Source organism: Anopheles stephensi, chromosome 2, assembly GCF_013141755.1.
Source record: "Anopheles stephensi strain Indian chromosome 2, UCI_ANSTEP_V1.0, whole genome shotgun sequence".
In the NCBI taxonomy this organism is placed as follows: Eukaryota; Metazoa; Arthropoda; class Insecta; order Diptera; family Culicidae; genus Anopheles; species Anopheles stephensi.
Genome location: NC_050202.1, coordinates 79,044,781 through 79,060,722, shown reverse-complemented (window position 1 = coordinate 79,060,722; position 15,942 = coordinate 79,044,781). Strand labels below are relative to the sequence as shown.

General features: G+C 46.8%; 3 protein-coding genes across 9 annotated transcripts; 2 read left to right on the top strand and 1 right to left on the bottom strand.

Annotated features, from left to right (window-relative positions):
* Positions 1-1,123: 1,123 nt before the first annotated feature.
* On the top strand, positions 1,124-12,965 carry LOC118505415 (ras-like GTP-binding protein RhoL). 7 transcript variants are annotated; one of them, XM_036041167.1, is made up of 6 exons: positions 1,128-1,238; positions 2,238-2,322; positions 3,409-3,840; positions 11,139-11,462; positions 11,566-11,683; positions 11,893-12,965. In XM_036041167.1, exons 4-6 carry the CDS (start codon positions 11,196-11,198, stop codon positions 12,096-12,098), a joined length of 591 nt encoding a protein of 196 aa, XP_035897060.1. In that variant the 5' UTR covers positions 1,128-1,238; positions 2,238-2,322; positions 3,409-3,840; positions 11,139-11,195; the 3' UTR covers positions 12,099-12,965. The 7 variants fall into 7 exon arrangements, with proteins under 7 accessions (XP_035897058.1, XP_035897060.1, XP_035897057.1 ...); XM_036041165.1 differs by lacking the exon at positions 2,238-2,322 and having other exon boundaries at positions 1,124-1,238; XM_036041164.1 differs by lacking the exons at positions 1,128-1,238; positions 2,238-2,322 and adding an exon at positions 2,660-2,842.
* Positions 12,966-13,161: 196 nt separating this feature from the next.
* Positions 13,162-14,558, top strand: LOC118505412 (replication factor C subunit 4). The gene is made up of 3 exons (XM_036041161.1): positions 13,162-13,424; positions 13,486-14,353; positions 14,416-14,558. The coding sequence occupies exons 1-3, from the start codon at positions 13,303-13,305 to the stop codon at positions 14,506-14,508; spliced, it is 1,083 nt and encodes a 360-aa protein (XP_035897054.1). The 5' UTR covers positions 13,162-13,302; the 3' UTR covers positions 14,509-14,558.
* On the bottom strand, positions 14,349-15,665 carry LOC118505413 (transcription initiation factor TFIID subunit 9). The gene is made up of 3 exons (XM_036041162.1): positions 15,597-15,665; positions 15,349-15,508; positions 14,349-15,274 (listed from the first exon to the last, which is right to left on the bottom strand). The coding sequence occupies exons 1-3, from the start codon at positions 15,600-15,602 to the stop codon at positions 14,622-14,624; spliced, it is 819 nt and encodes a 272-aa protein (XP_035897055.1). The 5' UTR covers positions 15,603-15,665; the 3' UTR covers positions 14,349-14,621.
* Positions 15,666-15,942: the final 277 nt, after the last annotated feature.

The following is a 15,942-nucleotide window of genomic DNA, read 5'->3' as shown; positions in this document are numbered from 1 at the left end:
ATACTTTCAAACCAATGGCAGAACCAAAAGGAGCAACTCTGCTACTGATCGCTAGATGGCGCTAATGCTTCTCCAGATCTACAGTTGTGGTAATAAATGTCACAACTTTTCCAATTTTTATGTTTTTTTTTTCTCGTAATAGCTAACAGAAAATACTCCAAATGTTAGAATACATAAGTGATGTCAAACTATGATTGCTGCTAGAATTCTCATTATCACTCACGATACAGCGCTGTCGTCTGCCTCCTGGTCGGGGTGGATGTATCAATGGATTGGTCGTTCCAGACATAGGGGCCCAAAGTCACTTCTGCGAAATGTTGCTCTCCTTGCGACAAGTGTTTTGAGAGGAGAAGTTTCCTCTGGCTATTGTTTGACAGTATCTCAACTACTATGTTACTCTCGGTGCTGTATTTTGCTGGCTGAAACTTATCTGACAGTGCTTGCAGGGCCGTCTTTATTGCATGTGATAGACAATCGTTTGGTAAGCTTCTTTTACATAGTAGGGCTATATTATCGCTATCAAAATTTCCTCTCCCGTTCCTGTTTGACAGAAAAACCCATGCTGTACGCACTGGCTTAATTGTACTTTTCCACAGTGACAGATAGTAAATAGGTCGAACCGGACTCATTTTTCTCATCCACGGTAACTTCTGTCGAATCGCGTTAGCAGCAATATTCTGGAATTATTCTTACCAAAACTACCATGTGTAACAGGCCTATAGAGTAGCCTCAAACCTCTAATGTCTACGTCATCAGCATACGCCAGGATCGGGATTGATTTATAGAAGATGGTTCCAACGAAGAGAAGATGCGTGCCCATCAGCTGGTTCGAAAAACATTGGCTTGACGTAAAAGGGTAACCAACACGAATATCATAGGGTAAAATAGTGTTTTATTTTATTTTGTTAAACTGCTAATTTTTTGCCATCTTCTCTTTTCCATAACAACAATCTAACATAAATGTACTATTTACGGGTGTACGATGTATTGTTCGATCAGCTGTACACGAAACATAATTACACTAGCGCCATCTATCGTATTTCTGTTCCTAAGACACACACCTTGGTGCAAAAAATGTTTACGTACAGACGAATCGTGTCTTCATCCCATGCCCACAATTTCAGTTGAATGCGGATAGCGCTATCGTGCACTTCGTGATTTCCTCGACCGAAGAATTCACTCTAGAACTATAAAGCGTCGTGATAGTTTGACCGATTTTAACCATTTCGCGGTGTTCAGTAAGTTCAACGTATAAGAGAAAAGTGAAAATTTCGTTTGTGGTTATTTTGTAACAAAAAACAAAGTGAAAGCAAAAACACCGACACAGGATGAGCTTGATTTGAAGCATGCCTTTCTGTGGCCGTGCAGCAGAGATCGATCGAATCCGGTGCAAGCTAATGTCGTTCGAGTCGCGTGAAACGACGCATTATGTGACGCGTGTCACAGTTTTCGTTTATAACGAGTTCACAAAAAAACAACAGTAACAACAGCTGCAACAGCTTAAGGAAAAAAAGCACACCCCTCGGATAGGGGTAGAAAACGCGGGAGGGGGTTGGCCAGGCAGAGGGTGTTCGTGCACGACAACCTGTTGGTGGTGGTTTTGTTTGTTGTCATCTTCGTATCTTCGTCGTGGAGCTCGATATTTGTGCGTTGCGTGATCATGATCGGGATCTACACACAAACACACAAGCATGCGCTCATATCAACAAACGCTTCTATTGTAGCTTCACAATGTGTTGGAGGCATTTAGTTTCGTAGTGTTGTGTGTCGATAGCGATTGAGAGAAAAAAAAACTGGTTGGTTCAAAAATAGCGAAAAATTATTAACAAACGTGATAATGTACGTGTGCTCTGGCCGGCATAGGTTGATAATTCATCACAACAACGCGCATCTACATCCGGCAGCAAAAATTGAATGTGAACTCGCGTATCATACCATATCTGGAGATATCTCTCGTGTGGCACTAATATGCACACACGAACGCGGACCGCGCTTTACCGTCGACCGTAAATGCTTGCTGCCTGCGACCGCAGACGATGGTTTGGCCGAGAAAAAGGGAATCTTAAAATAACACTTCAACCGGCACCGGTTCTAATGTGGCCTGCGGAATGCCGGATCTGCGGCCGGGGGGAGTGGTAAATGGCGAATTCCATCCAATTCGGCAACAGTTAGTTGGCGGTCGAGTTGGGTGTGATTTTGCTGCTGTTATTTCCTTTGGTTTCTTTTTATAATCGTAGAGAGAGTCCGGTTTCCGACGGTGTTTGGTGGTGTTGAGGATACGTGACGTGCATTCTCGTGCATGCGGGCCACGTTTCGAGAGGCGTGAGTATTCTTCTATTTACGGTCCGACTTATGTGGTGGGTCGAGTGCAATTGAGCGCTTCAAACCCATCCCCGTTCTGGTTTGAGCTCGGCCTCAACTCAACTGGTGGTTGGCAGTGGTTTTTGTGAGCTTTAAAACGTGTGTGTACGACGGCATGGCAACTATGGCGACATTACAACAAACAACACATTGCAAGCAAGTGTGCCTTGCCGCGAGTGTTTGTGAGCGGCAACGGAAATGCGATGTAACATGAGCGTAAGCGGAATTGCTCACTCTCTCTCTCGCGCGCGTCTGCTCTCCTGCTCACCAGCAAAATCATGTTATCATTGGATCCGTCATCCGCGAAGCGCGCGAGCCTGTGTATTGTCGTTCGTGAACGCACCGATCACGGTTGCGTGCGGTCGTCGGGGTGAATTGGTGTATTCACGACTCAAGTGTAAATTAAATGTACACAAGTGCAAACGGGGCCGCGGAAGCCAAGCCAAGAACCGAGAAAGAAGCAACATCCGTCAATCAGCCAGTAAGTCCCGGGAGACGTCGTAGCGCAAAGGGTTTTTGCTGGATCGGTAGGGAATATGTGTGTTTGTGTGTGTGCGATAATGTAACGGGCAAAACCGGCAACCCGGAATCGACGTGACGGACGGGACACGGACACTGTGGTTCGTGCTTATCAGTGCCTATCGGCAACACCAGCGCGCAACTTCCAGCTCCAGTTGTTTGCGTTGCGTGTTGCACCGTTTGTTGTGCTGCCCTACGGAAACCAGATACCCCGTTTCGGGTGATCACATTGAACTGTGTGTCTTGTGTTTCGGTGCTGCTCGGCTGAGGCGTCCTTAAGATATCGCTGCAGGTTCTTGTCCCAAAACGCACCCCCCGAATGCCGCAAACGTTGGAATATCGAAAGTGGTACCGCCGTGATGAAAAGTGAAAGCTCCTGCGGGAGTTAAGAAGGCCATTTTCGGCACGAAACGAGCTCAAACTCATCGTGCAGTGTGGCACGATTGTGAGGAAGCAGTTTGTTTGTGCGGTGTTGTGGATGCTGTAGCATCGTGCTGAATCATTTGTGGGTTCTTCTTTTACTTTCAGTGTGCAAGTGCAGTTCTACGGTATCCGGCTCAGTGCGCTGTTCCACACGTATGTGTGACATGTGGGCATCGTATCGCCCAAACACGATCCCAGTGCAATGGTAATGAGCGAGCCACACTTGTCGATGACATTTCCTGTGGCGATTGACATTTTTCAGCGTGATTAAAAAAAACCCCTTGCTATCACGGTGGCTCCCCCCCCCAGCATCAGCCCGAGAGCCCGATAAGATACGCGAATACGAGCGGGGTGGTGGTTTCGGTTTTCTTGTCTATAATCAGTGTAGTGGCTGTAGCTTTGCGAACGCGTACTCTCTTAGGCAGCGTTAGATCAGTGTAGTGGAGAAAATCAAGCTTTGGTGCATACTTTTACATTACGAAACAAACGAGGGAGAGTTAAAAAAAAACATCAGAAAGCACCACCAAAGGGCGTAAGGTGAGTAAAGAAAAATATCAAATTACTGAATGAAAGTAACGATTCCGGCCAAAACCACACACTCTAATCACATCACGCGATGACACGCATGAAGGGTTAAACTCTAACGAGGACACGCTTCACACCATTATGACGTCCTAATTGATAAGGACGACTCCGACTTCCCTTCCTTCCCCGACTAGGTCACCAGCAGCCAGCAGGCGCGCCCTTTTAACGGCTCTGTCGGTTCTGTATTTATCTTACCGGACATCCCGATGTAAAGCGGAAACAGCGAACCCGTACAACGAACCCATACACCACAATGTCCGCCCGAATGTGGTTGGTTTCCGGCTGCGGGTGTCAACAGATTGGTCAGCGTGTAGTTGCTTTGCGCACCTGTTGGAAAAGGGCGCATGGAAGAACGGAGCCTCCACTGCATCAGTGTGTTTGATGTCGTGCGGTGAAACGTAACGCTGGCTAATGGAGTCGGGTGCGAATTTTCGTGGAAATCAATTGAATACGTCCAATATTATTCCTCGAATTCTATTGTATGGAAAGGATTTCTTCTTTGTATCATCCTGATCCTGGACATTCTGGGTGTACCACTACCATCCTCTAATACTCTCGAAAAATATGTTTTCTATCTAAATTATGATGACTTAAATTTAATCAACTATTAAAAATCCCACCTTTTAATTAGTGGTGTAAAACAGCTTGTCGAGCTAGCTCTCACGTTTTCCATCCAGTTTTCAATTACGCTGCTCACAGTGGATAACTCATTTATTCCACCAAATAGATTTTCCTGGATTGACGTTTGAAAGCCGTTGTTCGTCATCAAAAGAGAGTGGTTGGACTGCCGAAAATAAAAAAAAAACCCCCGGGACGGTCTCACCAAAGAAATTCGAAATTGTTTTGGACCTACCGTTTTAGCAATAACGATGATTTAGTGGGTCGTTAAAGCAGATGGTCGAAGAGCAGTTTTTTTTTTCGAATGGTTTCGCTATCCACCACATCACCAACAAATGATAGGTCCTTTCAGTGCTCCTAGCTTCTTGCGTTCCCTACGTTTTCGTACTAGGATTTATGAAGAATGGCACGCTCATGTTAGGACGATATTCATTCTCAGTGTTTATTGAATGGCGTATCCGGGCGTAAACCAGCACCGACACACACACGGGAGTTTCAGGTGAAAATGCCAATGTTGCCAATAAGCCAAAACGCTCTGCCCAAAACACGGTAGGATGAGCTCTTTTTCATTCAAGCGTACCGAAATGTATGCGACGAAGGCAAATAGCGTAATACAAACGATAATTTGCTCACACCTCGTGCACCCGCACCTCAAGAAACGAGGAACAATTGACAATGAATTTAAACGATGTAACGAACGAAGAAGTAACGACCGTGAAATCCATCCCGCGAGTGTAAAGAATGTAGGAATAAACATAAAGCCGGTGGCATATAGCAGCTTTTCTTCGCGTGTATCTAAAACACGGAACAGGCACGAGAAACATTAGATGAAACGTGTCAATAAATATACGTCCCTCCCATTTATGGAAACGCCAGAAAAAGTGATTTCCGTTTCCACACCCAACAGAAAACCGATCCGTCATTGTGCTCTCATTTGGAGGCCCGTCCAAAAACGGGTATTTAAAGTTCTTGACAGCACTCAACCGTGCTTTCGTTTGTCACTGGAAACAAGTAGCTGACAGTCACAGCAGACTTTCCAAGGGTCACGATCCGGTTTGGATAATCGGGCATTTCCGTTGACGCTTTCGGAACGAGCGGAAGTGAAATCACTCACCGCACAACCCTATAGCCACGTTACTGCCGAGCATTCCGACCTGTCGGAATGGGGGTTCCAGATTTCCAGCGGTACTGCCGCTCTAGCTCTGCACTGTCTTCTGTGCTTCTGGAGGAGTATCGCATCCGATCGTCTAATTGCGCTTTTGGTATTTCACCCCTGCGCTGCCAGTGTTTGTTCGACCCGATGACTCATCACGCACCGATCTTAAGCGCGTTGCCTTCAAACACCTTGCTGCACTCTTCCATATCGCCCGCGATGCCGTCTATGTGTTTGATTTCTGACGCATCGCGAAAGGTTCCCCGGTTTCGGTTGGCTGAGTAATAGCTTGTGCGATAATGTACGACGCCACAGTATTGCCGCGATGCCAATTCTGCACCGCTGGCTGTAAGCAAATCCTCGACGAGAGTAGTGCTAAAGTATGTTTCAGAGAATGGAAGGCATTTTGTTTGTTTTACCAGACAGTTACTGTTAATCAATGGCTTAAAATTCCATTTTAAAGATTATTGATTTTGGCCAACGAGCACCCTGAAACCTGTTGGAGCGCACCACCATTTTGACTGTTTGGCAAAAATCACTGTTATATGTAAATAAAACAAACCCGCACCATTGCCCTAGAAACATTTGAAAACTTCCATTGGCTAAACGCCGGCATTCGAGAATCAGTTTGAGAACGGTTCTCATCGTCCTTAAGGAAAAAGTTTTATTGCCCGGCGTACTCGACGGTTTCGTTGGTGCCTTTAGTTGGATCGCAAGCAACGTGGCAGGCAGCACCATACGAACCGGGCACACACAACACAACCTCCGGACGGGCACCGTGTAGTTCAATTACGTTGCCACCTTTCCCAATTCCAGGATGTGTGTTTTTGTGTGCCTGCTGGTAAAATATTCATCCCAAAGCGCCAGAACCACCACCCCGTGAAACTCCCGGCCCCCTTTATGTACGTTGGAGATTTTGGATTCAATTTCGGTTGCGCTCTTATGTGATCGTGGCTTGACGGAAGCTGGCCCAGGTGTGGTGTATGTACAAATTTAATAAACCACCCGACGTTTTACGGCACCATCGCTGTGAAAACGCTTTCACATTCTATATTCTTGCCCGGTCCGGATCGGAAGTAACACTGACCCGATTAAACGTTACGCACCTTCATGCAAACTCATCCGTGCCGACGCGAATTCTGTTCGCCCAATTGAGCTTCTTTCGCTCACTTCAGTAGGAAAGCCTCTAAGGGAAGCTACTGGTGGATGGTGTCCGATATGTGTAGTATGCGAGGTCATTCGCGTCCGGAGTTCGTCTCAATTTACATCCATTAATCTTTGCCCTCATCCGTCAGACATGCCATGCGGTGGCTATCTGAGGGGTGGCAGCATTTTCGGTACCCGTGAACTACAAGCCGGCAGTTCCAGCATCGTTTCGGGTGCATTTGTCTTCCGCAGCAAGCCAGTCAGTCAGCCGGAGCGTTAGTGTGAGGTTTGATAAAATTAATTTACCTCAATTAACAACACGGCCAGCGCGTGCAGGAGAGTAGAGTGTGCCGACGGTTGGAAGAAGCTTGCTGTTTCGTGTTAGTGAGGCAGTCGGTACGGGATGCAAATAAACGTCTTTACGATAAACAGAGACCTTCTTGCAAGACACATCGTGCGAACGGATGGTTGGTGGTCTTTACACGAAGAAGCTGTTTTGCTCTGACGCTAAACAGGCCAAAAGCCAACGTCGCAAACAAACCAAGCTTAGAAAGGAATCGCGACGGCAAGCAAGCTGAAGAGACAATCTGCTTAAACGTGGATAGGGAGGACTCGGGGGAATGGAAGTGTGCAAATATCATGTGCCCCGATGGGTTGGAAGATTGGCTATCGTGTGTGTGTGCGTTGCACCAGCCCCATCATACCGGCCATCATATGTGCGCAGTATGTGACGACGATACGCTGATAAGACACCGACACTTTCGCGTGGTTGGTGTGAAGTCGTGCTCAAGCACACACTCAACCTTGGCAAGCGAATTTCTTCGCACTCGCTGTGAAAATTCTGTATTTTCATGGCATTATTTGTGGTGTAGTAATTGCTCTGCTTGGCACGGCTTTGCTAGCACATAAATGCTCCTACCTTTCGACATCCAAACACTGAGGCCTCCATCTATTTAAACTTACAAATTTAATGTGTCTCCCAATCAAGCGCAGTCTCAAGTACACATGACGCAGCCCCAGCTGGGGAATCTACGTTCCTGTCAGGGATATTCTTAGGCTTTGTGGGACGTTTTGTGTCTAATAATTGTTGTGACAAAAATGGTTTCCCTGTATTCGTTGAATAATAAAAAAAAACTGACGGTAAAACCTCCATAAAGCGAAGGTAACATGGGGATGGACGTAATGGGCATCATTATTTTTCTTCACTTCACGCACCTGAGCTGCTGAGTAATAAGGCGTAAGGTGTAAGGTGTAAGGTGGCTGGTAAGCTGAGATCGAATACTCTCTGACGTCTGACTGGAAGAAACTCACTTGATGGGATGTTTCTTGTTAGGAAAGAACGATAGATTAGAGAGGTTATTATTAAATTTAGTACAACACTCCTATACGACATCCTATATGACACTTCATCCGCCACATGGCGTATGATGCCTGGGACACTCCTCCAGGAACCAAGGTTGGTGGGTAAGCGGCAGCAAGTGCGAATTCTTGTCAGCGTTAGATAGTGGAACATAAAACACATGTCTCGCCAGTATGCATATGAAAATTCTTGCGCCGTACCCTCGTGGAAATGGTGTTACGATGGCTGCTGCTGCTGCTGCACAACACATGCCGATTCACAGCGGTGACATCGTCTCCTTGCTTTTACCGGTTAGTTGCTGCATGTTGTCGGAAAAGTGTAATATGACAACGAGAGTGTGGCGCTCGGCCGGATATGCATTTCAATTTCAATTCATCACCGCCTTCAATTAAACTAAAAGTGTTTGTTCGATGTAAGGTTTAATCTTTCCGAACCACCTGATGCATCCTGATCTTCAGGGTTTGCACTTGGATCGATCGAAATGCCAAGCAATTTTCAACCCGGCAGAATGGTATGCAGCATGCCAGATTTATCTTTACACCGTTTCAAGTGTTTCGTTCTACGAGTGGTTCATTTTTCAAGTGGTTTGGAGAACGAAAATAGTAACGGAAGGTGGTTCGGAGGGCGTTCGGGCAGTATAGCGAAATAGACACAAAGAGGTGTGTTTGGGGCAAAATATTCAAACAAATATTTCTCCGATCACATGCCAGCGTTGGAGCAAACTATGCAAAACACAATTCAATTAAGCTAAAACCACTGACAACCTCCCATAGCTCATGCTAGCTGGTAGTAAGCAGCTCGAATGAAGCTAATGCCCGGGTTGAATCCTTGTGGGATTAATCGTAGCGGCAGTGGCACTAGCCTTTGTTTTTTGCTGTGCGACTTGCAAAAGATGTGTCACTGGAGGGAATTCAACAGGTCGAATCAGTTATGCATAATTTAATTTTGTCTTTAAATAGTTTGAAATTTGCTCTCTCTCTCTTACTCTTATCAGGCGCAACAATCGCTTTGCGGTCTTGGCCTGCTGCGCCAATCCTCGATATCGCTCACGGTTTAGCGCCGTCGTCTGCCAATCCGTTATCCCGGCCTTTCTGGCGGACTCTCCTCCTCTGTCCATGTGGATGGCCTAAAAGGACTTTACGGGCTGGGTCGTCCGGTGTCACTCTCATAACGTGACCAGCCCACCGGAGCCTGGCGAGTCTAATACGATGGTGAGATCATCGTACAGCTCGTAGAGCTCGTCATTGTAGCGGCTCCTCCATTGTCCTTCCACACATACGGGGCCTAAAATCCTTCAGAGCATCTTCCTCTCGAACGCGGCTAAGAGGGCTTCGTCAGTTTAGGAGTCCACTCAGTCAGAGTGAAGAAGTTTCCTCAGGCAGTAGTATGACCGGTTGGCAGCCGGCACCCTTGCGCGTAACTCAACATCAATGTTGTTGTCGATGCTGACTCTTTACCAGACCAGATATAGGTGAAGTTTTGGACGACTTCGAAGGTGCGGTCACCTATCTGTACAACATCCCTGCGTAAATCAGTGTTTGTTAGCAGGACCGCTGGTGGTGCCACCATCATTTTGGTTTTCGCCTCGCCAATCTCCAACCCGAGGTTCTGTGCCGAACGCTCGATCCTTTGATAAGCTTCTGTTACATAGAAGAGCCTCAAATCAATGATGTCTATGCCATCAGCGTATGCCAGGGACTGGATTGACTTGTAGAAGATGGTCCCCGGTGTTTCCACCTCCGAGTCGCGGATGGCTCTCTCTAGCGCCAGGTTGAAAAGGAGACAGGCAAGCTCATCTCCCTGGCTCATCTCCCAGGTCCTTGGTGGTAGCAAAGGGCCCTGAGAGTTTTGCATCCACCTTCACCTGGCATGTGATGTTGGCCATTGTCATTCTTACAATCCAAACCAGACCGGGATTCCAAAAGAGCTCATTGCGTCAATCGTAAAATACGGGTATCGCATAATTGTAACTGCTGTCTGTAGTCGATAGGTTACTTGAGGCAGGGTGACTGGCCCTGCTCCACCATCCGTCCAAGGGGTTGGGACAGGGTTGGATGGGTTGGATATGTGGGGGGGCAAGTTACCACTCTGTACGACAAGGACGTGACGGAATAGGAGTTGGGTAGAAGAGCCTGTATAACCCCGAAAGGAGTCTCGGATCCTAACCCATTAACAGAGCTCTACTGAAATTTGCTGAACCTTAATTGTTGATGCAAAAAGCTTTTTATTTTCATCGGGGTTTTAGTCATGTTGTAGCAGGATGGGAATGAACGAATAAGAAATTACACCCCAAAAGTCTGTTCGTCCGATAAAATCAATTGAAGCCAGCAGCACTTTTCCATCATTTGTCGCTTTCTTCGGGCGAGTTGCTATTAATTTGTAACGCCGATTCTCCGTCCACGCCATACCCACGGCCAGATAAAGCAATTCGCGGTTGTGATAAAAGATGCACCGATACGTCTCATTTCCCTTTCGGATTTCGCTCTTTGCTCATTTGGTGGTGGACTCGGTGAAGGTTGGGGTTGTTTGCCGTCCCGGCCGTTTTCATATTAATTGGTCCGCTACCGTCATCATCCATCGTAGAAAACCGTCGCCGCTCTGCTACTCTGCTTGGAAGATTGTTTCGCACCTTTGTATCATCTTGTGTAAACAAATTCGCTGCGCTGCTTTCTGATACCATTTTCTCTCACGTTACGCGCCGTTGCTAGCACGCTGAACGCTAAACGATGTTCAAGATCACACTTTGAAGGCGAGCGGCAGAGCGCTGGAGCGCTGGCAATCGTTTCCAGTCGCCACCTACGGTCGTGCTGCATTTGGCAGGAAAATGAAAACTTTCTCACTCGCTCGATAAACTTCGCCAAGTTGCGCCAAGGGAACCGTTGCCGGTTAGGAACGGCCCCTGCCGAACACGTGTCGAAAACTGGAAGGTGTGCTTAAAAGCTTAATGTGTTATTTCATTTCTTTCCCCGACAGAACTCCAGCCGCCCGGTGGCGACACGAGCCAGGTGTATTTAGGGTTTGAAAGCGACGATGACGATCACGGGAAGCAGTAATGGGGGCGGTGGTGGCGGCGGTATGAGACCGCTAAAAGTGACGACCGTCGGGGACGGTATGGTCGGAAAGACCTGTATGCTCATCACCTACACGCAGAACGAATTCCCCAGCGAGTACGTCCCGACCGTGTTCGATAACCACGCGTGCAACATCGTTGTGGACGGTGCCGATTACGCGCTTACCCTGTGGGATACGGCGGGCCAGGAAGATTACGAGCGATTGCGACCGCTCAGCTATCCGAATGTAAGTATGGATGGGTTACGGGCCCTGCCCACTGCTCGCCTGTGTCCAGCCTGTGTCATGTCATCCCTTTTTTTCTTTCTTTCCTTTGGTAAACTATTTCCAGACCGATTGTTTTCTCATCTGCTACTCTATATCGAACCGCACATCTTTCGATAACGTGCTGTCCAAATGGTACCCAGAGATAAGACATTTTGCACCCTCCGTTCCAATCGTGCTTGTCGGTAAGTGTGACCACCTTAGCGTGTTGGTGCACCGGTGTGTAGGTCGCCCTATACTCATGCTGCGTTCTTGTTTCCCCCCCTTTCCCGCCCATACAAATTGGACCAAACTGGACCGCGATAACGATGGTGACCGTCGCTGCTGCTGCTGGCGTCCACGCTAAACCTTCTCGCACCTGTTCGGGCTGGTGTTGTCGTTGATGTTGTGGTAGGCACCAAGAGCGATCTGCGAGTTCCCGGGTCGGAAAAGTTCGTCACCACGGCCGAGGGCAAAAAGTTGAAGCACAAAATCAAAGCCTACGCCATGGTGGAGTGTTCCGCGAAACGGAAGCTTAACCTCGCGGAAGTGTTCGACGAGGCGGTACGGGCGGTCGAGAAGAAACCGCACGCGGGACCACGGATCTGCACGATACTATAGTTTAGGCGTTAGGATGGTTAGCTAAATCTGGTAGATTGATCTTAGTATGGGGCTGCGAGATGGTACACAATCAGGGGTGACGACGTTTTACAGGTATTGAGGTTTGATGATAGGTAAAATTTGTACTCACGTGAGCACCTACGCATAAAAAAGGCGAGTGGCTCTTTGAGCGACTGTTGTTTGATAGTAAAGGGAAATTATAAGTGCACTTGACCCATACCAACCGGGAGAGCACACGTGAAACGTTGATTTTTTTTTGTTGCAGTATTGGTTATAATAGTGTAGCAGTAATGATTGTGCTGAAATTGTGCAAAAAGTTGCGCCACATTGCTGGGATTGTTTCACTAGAAGCTCACCCGCCGTTTTTTTATCGGGCGTTTGCCATAACAAAAAAGCACTGTTGTATTTTTCGGAAGTATTCATACACAGCATTATAGTAGAGTGAAAAGCGTGCTTTTTTTCTACAGCAAAAGCAAACGCCTTTTTCTGCGTTTTTCCTGTTTATTACCGATCTGGCTAATAGCTGTTGCCAAACGTTACTCAGCGATAGTGCTTCTTCACTAGCAGAGTGATTAACTACTGAATCGATAAAGCGTACAGATCATTTTAAAAGCGTATAGTTAGCAGAGGAAAGCGCGATTGTTAAAGAATGTTTATGGTGATATCGAAAAGGGGGAGAAAGAAGCGATAAGAAGTGTTAAGATTAGCGAGAAGCAGCGTGGTGGGAACGATAGATAAACGGTACGGCCGACACTACCAATTAAGGCTTGCACTTGTACTGTATGCTCGTTTTACATATTTGTTAAATAAACTAGTCATTTTAAGCTGAATGAAACAAATAAATCAGTTAATTGTTATTCGATTGTACATATTTGTTGTGGAGCGATCATACTTTAAACTCGTGACCGCAGAAGAATAAAGTTTTTATTTGGTTTATAAAAATTGGTTTTTGTTTTGCTTTCAACGGTTTTCAACTGTTATTTCAAATCGATTACCACTGTGCGCTCATTTTTCTGTCAAAACCTTACAACAGTTGGAAAAGAACCTTGCAAATGTTCACACTGACGTTGCATGTCAACAAATAACCGCGCAAATTGTAGGCGAAGCGGCACTTTCAACACTCCCGATTTGATATTTTCGTGATTTTTATGTGTGTTTGAGTAAAACTAAGTGTTTCTATCAGTCCTCAAGATCCGGTAAAATCATGCAGGCGTTTTTGAAAACCGGCCGCACAACTGGAGAAAGCGTTTCCGCCGGTACAGGTAGTGAAAGCAGCACAACATCAACCAAGCGAGCCAAACATAGCGTACCATGGGTAGAAAAATAGTAAGTACGGCTAGTTGGGCGATGGATTGCGGTTTAAAATACGTACTCTCCCTTCTTTCAGCCGCCCCAAGAGTGTTGATGATGTGGTGGAACAAGCGGAGGTGGTTGCCGTCCTTCGCGAAAGTCTCTCCACCACGGATCTACCGAATTTGCTGTTGTATGGGCCGCCCGGTACCGGCAAAACGAGTACAATCCTTGCCGCGGCGAGACAGCTGTTTGGTGATATGTTCAAAGAACGCATACTCGAGCTGAATGCATCCGACGATCGTGGAATAGCGGTGATTCGGAACAAAGTGAAAACGTTCGCACAACTGACGGCCAGCGGTACCAGGACGGACGGCAAGCCCTGTCCACCGTTCAAGATCGTTATTTTGGACGAGGCAGATGCGATGACACACGCGGCCCAGGCTGCCCTGCGTCGAACTATGGAGAAGGAAACGAAAACCACTCGGTTCTGTTTGGTTTGTAACTACGTGTCACGGATAATTGAGCCGATCACTTCCCGCTGTACCAAATTTCGTTTCAAACCACTGGGTGAAGAGAAAATTATTGAGCGTTTGAGGTACATTTGCGACCAGGAAGGCGTCAGAGTGGATGAAGACGTGTATAAGGACATCGTCAACATTTCCGGTGGCGATTTGAGACGAGCCATTACCACACTGCAATCGTGCCATCGGTTGAAAGGCACTCAGGCGCGTATCGAACGGCAGGACATACTGGAAATGTCCGGTGTGGTGCCGGAGCGCTACCTGGAGGAATTTATATCGGTTTGCAAAAGCTCCAACTACAGCAAGCTGGAAGAATTTGTTCAAAACCTTGCTTACGATGCGTACAGCGTTGGGCAGCTGTTTGAACAGCTGACCGAGTACATAGTGTACAACGATGGGCTCACGGAAAAGCAGAAGGCTGTTATCTGCGAAAAACTTGGCGTAAGTATGTGTGTGCTATATTTCGCAAGTAGATTCTTACATTCTATGCTTTACAATTGTAGGAATGTTGCTTCCGGCTGCACGGCGGAGGCTCGGAATATATTCAGATAATGGATTTGGGATGCGTCACAATTCAAACCCTCAAGGACCAATGAACGTTCGCCAATAAAATAGTCGATTAAGCTCCACTTCGCTATTTCCCCCACTGAATGGTTCTGTTATTATAGTTTCAGTCACACACGAATGTTTATTGTTAAAGTCTATTAAACTATTCCACTATTTCAAAGTCATCCTCCTCTCGCTTGCGCTTGTTGCCGTTGTTTGCCTCACCGAACTGGTCGTCCGTTTCCATTTTTATTTCCACACCGCCGCCAACACCAGTGCCTCCAGCGGCCGATCCGTTGCTTCCACCCAACCCAACCGATGTGACCGTCGTTTTGACTGATTTCGTTGCGGTTGTCGGTGTCGTTTTCGGTGCCGTACTAAATTTAAACACCGGCTTCGGTATGCTAACCACCTGTGTCTTCGGCGTTGACTGAACAGATGGTCGTTTAACGCCTCCTCCGTCACCGCCACCTGCACCACCGGCCGCCGCCTTAGCGGACTTGAGCGATGATCGGCCTTCGAGAGCGGATTTATTCATGCGCTTTGGTTGCTGTGCAGCACGCAGCTTGTAGTTACACGCCGAAAGGCAGTAACGATCCGGCGGAAGGCGCAACCCACAATGGGTCTTAATCAGTGGCAGCGGTGTAGCGTTGCGTACACGCGCTATTTCCAGCAGTACGTCCCGCGGCGGTGGTCTTGTGAATGCTTTATCCAGAATCATTTGTGTGGCCAGTTTCACATCATCCAGCTCAATCACCTTTTTGCGAGCGTGATTGGCGTATATTTTGGCATCGTCCAGTATGCACGTTACGTATCCTAGAAGTAGAACCATGGTATGATTTGGTCTATTTACACAGAGAGGCAATCTACAGCGAGTCGGTTGTACATACGGTAGGTAAATTCCAGCAGCTGGTTAATGACCCGTGGCTCGTAGTCAGTAGCACCAAGCTCCTTCAGGATCGACATCACAACCTGAGCATCTTTCGGTATATGCTTTACCTGATTCACTATCTTCACCTTTTCACCTTTCTCTCGATCGGTGCTTTGAAGCTGAAGAGCATAAGTAGAGAATGAAGTGCAAAATGTGATTGATTCAGCAATAAAAACACGTAAAATCGCTTGCAATGCGTTCACTTACATCCATTGTAGAGCTAAACAATCCGCAGAATGCAAATAAAGTATCAACAAACAAGATTTGAGCTGTCAAACATGGCAGCACATGACAAGATCAATATATGAAAGGTAAGCCAATGTGTCATCCGCAGAGGGTGAAACGTTTCGAACAACACGAATGAAAAGTTTCAACGAATCTTTGCTAAAGGAATTATGAGTGAAAGAGAGAAAGAAAGCGAGAGCAAGTAAATACCGCATTTGAATTTAGCAAATTTTTAAATTTGAATTCTAATAACCTAGATAAGAAAAAGTAACAATATTAGGTATCTTTGAAGAACATTGAAGCATCCACAATCGAAACCTCTCAATTC

Excerpts from the sequence above, each read along its gene's own strand:
- LOC118505415 (XM_036041165.1), top strand. The coding sequence starts at position 11,196 with ATGACGATCACGGGAAGCAGTAATGGGGGCGGTGGTGGCGGCGGTATG. Across the intron at positions 11,463-11,565 it reads GACCGCTCAGCTATCCGAAT|ACCGATTGTTTTCTCATCTG; the intron begins GTAAGTATGGAT and ends AACTATTTCCAG. Across the intron at positions 11,684-11,892 it reads CGTTCCAATCGTGCTTGTCG|GCACCAAGAGCGATCTGCGA; the intron begins GTAAGTGTGACC and ends ATGTTGTGGTAG.
- LOC118505412 (XM_036041161.1), top strand. The coding sequence starts at position 13,303 with ATGCAGGCGTTTTTGAAAACCGGCCGCACAACTGGAGAAAGCGTTTCC. Across the intron at positions 13,425-13,485 it reads GTACCATGGGTAGAAAAATA|CCGCCCCAAGAGTGTTGATG; the intron begins GTAAGTACGGCT and ends CCCTTCTTTCAG. Across the intron at positions 14,354-14,415 it reads TTATCTGCGAAAAACTTGGC|GAATGTTGCTTCCGGCTGCA; the intron begins GTAAGTATGTGT and ends TTACAATTGTAG.
- LOC118505413 (XM_036041162.1), bottom strand. Across the intron at positions 15,275-15,348 it reads GCTGCTGGAATTTACCTACC|GATACGTAACGTGCATACTG; the intron begins GTATGTACAACC and ends TTCTACTTCTAG.